General features: G+C 34.8%; 2 protein-coding genes across 12 annotated transcripts in view; one reads left to right on the top strand and one right to left on the bottom strand.

The window, feature by feature from the left end:
- LOC135224515 (E3 ubiquitin-protein ligase MYCBP2-like) overlaps positions 1-7,500 on the top strand; it is a 1,655,355-nt gene that overhangs the window by 1,027,298 nt on the left and 620,557 nt on the right. The window lies entirely within an intron of this gene.
- The window catches only part of LOC135224513 (uncharacterized), a 40,203-nt gene continuing 33,071 nt past the window's right edge, over positions 369-7,500 (bottom strand). The window contains exons 5-6 of the mRNA XM_064263556.1: positions 6,631-6,903; positions 369-866 (exon numbers count right to left, since the gene is read on the bottom strand). Coding sequence (XP_064119626.1) covers positions 550-866; positions 6,631-6,903 — 590 coding nt within the window. The 3' untranslated portion in view covers positions 369-549. The remainder of the gene's footprint in view (positions 867-6,630; positions 6,904-7,500) is intronic.

Genomic DNA, 7,500 nt, shown 5'->3' with positions numbered 1-7,500 from the left:
TCGGTTCACCTATGGCATTAATGGAAATGTTTACATTTTGGAAATGATATCATGATGGACTGAGACAGTCTTTACCTCCAAGTGTAGTATTCCTCTGTTGAGACTGTTAAGCATGTAATTTTATGAGCTAGTTTCTCTTAAAGTTTCTAGCTACTTCTTGGTGAATACAATTCTGAATTGGGTTATTGTACAGTATACTGTACTACCGGGCCATCTCCGTTTATAAGACGAGTTTGAAATTTATTCATCATCTGTAAGGTAGTACTAATTGCATAGAATGGAAACATTGCTCCAAGATGTATCAGCTTATCCCGTCCATAGATTTTCGTACAGGAAATGAAGATACTGGGATTTTTTTTTTCTTATTTAATGCACAATCTTTTTGTAAGATTATTTATAACTTATCATTAAGATTCTCTAATGTGAAAAACAAAGAATAAAACGATAAAACAATTGTTTCATAGAAAGAAAATTGTTCTTGTTAATGCCTACAAACACTTCTTTACTAGAATACTATTTATCTGGGTTACTTTTCATTTTGAAAAATATTTAAGAGAAGGCAGGACAAGATTGTCGAACCTGAGAATTTTTTTCTAGGGTGTCTGTATCCTTTTGATATTTTGAGTGCTCTGTCAGATCTTTTGAGCGTGCTGTTTGACTGTCATTTGGCATTGAAGGGTCAGCATTCATTTTGTTACTGTTAAGTCTGTCTTTTATGCCTCTGTCATTTAAGTCACTTTGTGTCTTTTCATCACCATCTTGTTCTTCAGGATCCTGAATTTCTTCTGCTTTCTGGAAAAGTATGTGGATTTCTACTTCTTGATATGTACGGGGGTCAGGCTGGACTAGTGACCATGGTGTTTGTCCTGAAAATAATGAAAAATAATGTTTTTGAAATTTAATCGTATTAGAGACTATATTATAAATTTCTTTAACAAGATCATTGAGTTATATTTCCCAAAACTCATCGGTGGTCTACTAGAGGATTTGTTCTTAAATGTCATGTGAAAATTGAAATAACTTAAAAGATTTGACATTGAGGTTGGAAGAGACCAGAAGAAATGGAAAAAAATAAAGATACAGAAACCCTGGTAGAACTGTGAAATAGAAGGATTTCAGTTTAGTATCAGATGTACAAGTGTATCAACATTATATAAAGTTTTCCTTCATGAACAGTGGAATTATATTGTAAGCTATTTAATATATGCAGTTTAACTTGAGGTTCCTAATGAATGATATAAGTAAAGGCTCCTAGGAAGTAATGATTATTGAAGCTAGTTTTAGTGCTCATAAATACTCGTGTAGATTTATAGGGAATCAAACAGATTAGAAAATATTTTGAAAAATTTGGGAAAGATATATCCAATTATACCACTGATAAAATAAATGTGCACAATTGCGAACTATTGCCTTATTAGTGTTTAGTTCAGTTGTACTTGAAGGAGAGACCTTTCAGTGATGATGGTGATGTCTTTGTTCTTCATGGAGAGTAAGGTATCCCCCAGAATTCGGTGTATGACACTGTTCCCTGAGTTCCACCCCTCAATTTGAAGTCTTTAGTCAGACCACACTCACTTGTTAAGAAATGCTCATTAACTATCAGGTAATTTTGTCATTGCTCTTGTTTTCATTGTGGCATGCCTCAGTTCCACTCAGGAAACCTCTCAGCAGTAGTGAACAATGAATATTCAAGTAATATACAATACTGTTGAAGAACTGTTGAGTAGTTTTAGTCCATACAGATAAATATATTCAATTTTCAGAGTTTTCCTTGTGCACTGGCTTAATATGGTCCATTTCATAAACATTTCTAGTTCTTTATATTTTGTTTGAAGGAAGGCTGGCTTGATACTTATCATTTCTTCTTAGTATGTGTATGAAGTCACTGATGATTCTTTTCTCAAAGCAGTTTTCACTGTGGTAAGTGAGTCGTTACCTATATTCTTATCAAACTAGCAGTGCTTACACATCTTTACCACGCCATGTAACCTATATATCAAGATTTAAATTTAGAACTATCCTTCTTCAGTAACCTTGGTATGTGTCAAATTTTAATATTATATAACTTTTTCCATCTCTGATTGATTGCTTTTAGCATCCATATGCTTTTCTGTCAGAACAAGAACCATACATAGTATGTTCTCATAGTTATAAATTTTCTTCAAAGGGAAGGGTGTGACTAGATCTCAAAGATTATGAACTGCAAACTTTTCACAATAACTACCAATGATCTTGTTACCTTTTCTTAGTACTGGAGTTGCCAATCAGTTTCCATTTCCATTTGAGTGACAGTCATTTTTCTCCAGTTGTTGTAACTGCAGGGGAATTAAACTAACAGAACATGGAATGAAAGTTTTAGAGAGGATGCTGGATGAGAGATTAAGAGAGATTGTAAAGATCGGGAAACAGCAGTATGATTTCACGAGAGGAAGATAGATGGTGGATGCCATCTTCATTGTAAGACAGCCACAGGAAAAAAGTCTGGAGGGAAATCAGGAGCTCTGTTGTGCATTTATAGACCTTGAGAAAGCATACAATAGAATCCCAAGAGAAGTTATGTTTTGGTATTTGAGAAAGAGGAAAATCCCAGAAAAGCAATAACAGCAGTTGGGGAAACAGAAAACTTTGAAGATAGTGTTGGATTACACCAGGTGTTAGCATTAAACCCATTTTGTTTGTGCTGGTCATGGATGTGTTAAGTGAAGAGATCAGAAATGAAGAGCTGTGGGAGGAGTTGTACGCCAATGATTTGGTGAGTACTGATGAAAATGAGGAAGACCTACAGAGAATGGTTGGAGAGTGACAGAAGTCTTTAGAGAGGGGTGGCTTAAAGGTTAAAGTGGATAAAACAGTGCTTTTGGTGAGTGCTAGGGAAGATAGAGGCAGAATACGTAGTAATACAAGAAAGCAGAGGCTCGATTATAAAACAGGTGGAAAAGTTTAAATACTTAGGATCTACTTTAAGCCAAAAGGGAGGATGTGAGACTGAAGTTGACTGTAGGATAAATGCTGCATGGTGGAAGTGGAGAGAGGTAGCTGGAGTAATATGTGAAAGAAAAATGTCAATCAAGCTAAAAGTCAAGTTCTACTGCACAGTAATAAGACCAATGGTAATGTATGGATCGGAAACATGGGCTCTAAGAAGAAAAGAGGAAGTAAAGCTTGAGAGAGCAGAGATGAGAATGTTGAGGTGGATAATGGGAATGTCGCTGCTTGAGAGATTGGAAAATTAAGAAATAAGGGCAGGCTTAGTAAAGATTACAGAGGTGATAAGAGAGAGGCAACTGAAAAGGTATGGGGATGTATTGTGGGTGGATGATGAGGAGGGAGTGACGAGGGCTCGGAAGAAGCTGGTTTGAGGAAGAAGATTGAGAGGGAGACAGAGAATTAGATGGCGAGATAAAGTGAGGGAAAATATGGAGAGAAGAGGTTTGTTGGAGGATGATGCCTTAGATAAAAAGCATTGGAGAAAGCACATCAGGCAACCGACCCCTTAATGTAAGGATAATGGTGGGAAAGTAGTAGTAGTAATTTCTCTCCAAATGTATGATGTTGGTATTTTACTTCGCAGCTGCTGTAGAAATAGGGGTGGCTGTGGAAGCATCTTGACATTGTCAGAGGCACTACTTCATCATTATGTTCACCAGATATACTGTTCATCAGCTGCTTTTTCCTTTCAGTATCATCATTATTAGTGTTAGATATGAGATCTTCATTTGTTTGAACACCAGCTTTCAGATGTCACTGTCACATAAAACATTTGTTTCAAGTCTCATCAGAGGCTATTTCATTGCTGAAGTAATTTTTCCTTTGAATTGCTTGATGATATCCAAGCAAAAATATTTGATCTGTCTCAAGATAACTTTACTTCCTTGAAACAATACCTTTGCAAACCCTAAAGTATCATGTGAAACTCACTCATCCCTAAGAAAATTGAATATTTTGATTCACTGGTCTAGTGAATATACCAAATAATAATACAGTATCCCTCAGCCTACTAGATGCCTTGGGGGTTTAGTATTCTGATAAGTAGCAAAATTTAACAAGTAACAAAGAGCTTATAGTGTACTATACTTTCAAAATATCATGCAGCTAATAGCAGTACCGTATAATTCCCAGTCGAAACTAAATTGTACTTACACTATTCATAAAAAAAATTATGTATCTGCAAAGTGCATTATGTACATGCAAAAGGACATTTTAGCTAGGATTTATCATAAAATTATAGGTGATAAGAAAAGAAGCCTGATAGTAGGTCCTAACCATCTCTCCTAAAATTTGAAAAGCCCAGTGGGCTTAATAATATGCATAATTTATTATTAATTGCTTGAAATTTATTATGATATATTATTAATTGCTTGAAATTTATTATATATTATTAATTGCTTGTAATTTATATATCCCTCTCTCTAAATACTTAGATTGTGACAAAAAGATCTCTTGATCTGCTCCTTTGCCTTAGACTATTAATGTCCTACATTTCAAATGGAGGTTGTTTGGGTGTTTTGCTAGGTCTCAATGGGTTACGTTTCTCTCAGAGACTGGGCACTTGTACCCTCATGATGGTTGGAAGGTTAGGGATTTTCTCAAACACCAACTGATTACTGATAACTGATCCACATCTGACCTTTTTTTTTTTTTAGCCATTTACATTCTTAGAGATTTTACTTAGCTCAAACTGATAACTACTCAACTGATGGAGATTTTACTTAGCTCAAACTGATAACTACTCAACTGATGCCACATCTAAAAGGTGTTTTTTTTAGCCAAGTTCACCAAAACTACCTACATGTTTTGTGTAGGGTTGGACTTAACTTTCTCCATTTTTCACATTTTTTGCTGCATGTGGTCAATTATGCGTTGTGTCACCCATGTAATCTCCTTTAAAGTAAGTTTTCTGTTGCACTTGTGATAGATTTTACACTTTGGAGGTTATTATAATTTCATTTTGTCACAGTCATCAGGGCAGTCATCCCCTCAGAACCAGCTCTCACTCAGTGCCAAGCTATGTACATGATAATTATCTAGTTACTTATAAATTTCCTTGGAAAGCCCTTCACTTAAGTGGCTAATCTGCTTTTTAAAAACTGGGCATATTGTTTAGATTCTTTTAACTCGGATTCAAGTTAAATAATAAGTAATCCTTCAATTAACTGGATTTCCATTATTCAAAACTCTGTAAAGATATATGATATCTATAATTTTTAAAAAATTGAAAAAAAATGCTCTCCAATAGTTAGAATTGCATGGTCTCAGGAAAATGTTGGTAATATTCCTTACACTCATAGAGACTGAGAAAGGGTTTTGGGGGTTGAGGGAAGCCTTTCCAAGGTGGTGGGTGGGTCAGATGGCTGGGTGCCATGCAAGAGGAATGGTAGTAAGGCTGTATACAGGAACTCACTCAGAGAAGGAGTTGTTTTGGAAGGTGGGAGGAGCTGGGGAGCAGTTTCCCTGGCTGGGAGGGGATTTGGATGCAGTGTTGGATTGGTGAAGAGGGCTAAGTAGACATCTGATTAGGCAGAGCTTGTTTTGTGTCCTGATTTTATGTGCATGATACAGTAATTCATATATCAGCTAAGGATATGTACAGTACTGAGATACAGAATAGAGAAACATGATACCACACTAAGAAACACAAACAAGAATGCACACACTATGCAGAGATGATAATGTCAGCATTGATGAAAGGCCACATGTAAATGTACACACACGCGCGCAGGCATAAAAGTAAGATTTCCATGATGTTATGATGGGATAGTACTTTTTGTATGATAAATCATTAATCCCAATAAAACAGAAAATTATGAACTGCTTTTTAGTAGTGTTCTTCAAATGGATTCACTTTGGACAGTCGTCATTGAGAAATGCCATGTGAGCTGAAGATATAGACACAAGGTGTTTTACATAAATATTTTCCACGATAGTCTTTACTTACTGAACTAATGTCATTTTTGTTAGGTTGTACTATGCTCGACTTTGACTAAGATTACAAATCTTATGGTTTATGTAACAATTCATGACCACCTCTCATAATTACCAGCCACTGACATGAGCGACATCCAGTATAACATAAGCAAATGGATCAGGAAACAACTTCTTTTTACAATTTTTGAGGGATTTTAATTTAACATAAAGTATATTAGTTTACCTTTGTACACCCTTTTTAGATATATGCAAAAAAGTGAAAATAATTATTCCGGTAATAAATATGATTTTTTAGCAACTAAAAAATTATTCCTCTAATTCTTTAGCTGATTCTAAGAATTTTGAAATTAGTATTTGCAGGTAGATGAGTCTTTTATTCTTTTATTTAAATAAGGATGATGATATAACACGATAATAATAGTGTATAAATGGATTCAGTAAGTAAAATATAAATTTTGTATAACTTACCAATAAATACTTAGCTAACAATTGTTACTTAAAATTAGGATTGGAATTTAAGAAATTGATTACCAACCCTTAAGTTTATTGGCATTATTAGTTATAAAAATTTGCCATTCTCATTTTTTAGGCGCTTTACTCAATAAAACATCCAAGTAGATTCAGTAAGCTCTTATGGTATTTAAGGGGGGCATTATATAAATTAGTGAAGGAAACTTAATTTTGTGTAAAAGAAGACTATCTTACCCATACTTGATGGAGCTGGAACACTGAATGACTGGTAATCAGCATCAGAAGTTTGGATGAACCTCTTGTGCTTAACACAACGCCATACTACAATGACAGAAATTGTCACTGTGAAAAATATAGCAACAGATGATATCACTAATACAGAAGTCATCTTGGTAGTTTTTAGACACGATTGTACTAGGTATGAGTCAATTGAAACCCTAATTCCATGAAGAATGCATTTGTTCTGTAGTAGCCATTGTTGATGAACCTTATCTTCATAAAGAACCTGTAAGATTTAATAAAAAAAATTAGGGCTTCATGGGAAGTGTAGTATCCACCTATAAATAATTACTCCACAAAATTTAAAGGGGGCCCACCTGGTCATGTGCCCCCCCCCCCATGGATATGAGTAATAGAACATTGTTTTCTTTCAATAAATCATTATTAGTAAAGCAAATTTGCTTAGTTAATGATTATTTCAACATCAACAACTGTACAGCAACGACTGCTACTACTACTGTGTTTATATATATGTCTGTATACATATTTGTGTACATGTTACATATGGATGGACCATAATGATGGGACACATTTTAAATGCTATTTTCTCTGATTATAAAAATGACATAGAATTCTAAATATATTTATTACATAACATTTACATGGGAATTTAACATGTTATCTAAGATTTAAATAAAACATCCCTGAGATGGTCACCATCACGACGAAAACATCAAGAGCTCGATTTCTCATATCACATAAAGTGCGGCTTAGCACATCAACTGGAATACCTGTAATCTCTCTCTGGATGCTTTGTTTCAGTTCTGCTGTTGTGTGGGGCCTGCATGCATATACCTTTTCTTTCAGGTAACCTTACAGAAAATA

Source organism: Macrobrachium nipponense, chromosome 12 (assembly GCF_015104395.2).
Source record: "Macrobrachium nipponense isolate FS-2020 chromosome 12, ASM1510439v2, whole genome shotgun sequence".
NCBI lineage: Eukaryota > Metazoa > Arthropoda > Malacostraca > Decapoda > Palaemonidae > Macrobrachium > Macrobrachium nipponense.
This window is presented reverse-complemented; position numbering and strand designations above follow the sequence as displayed.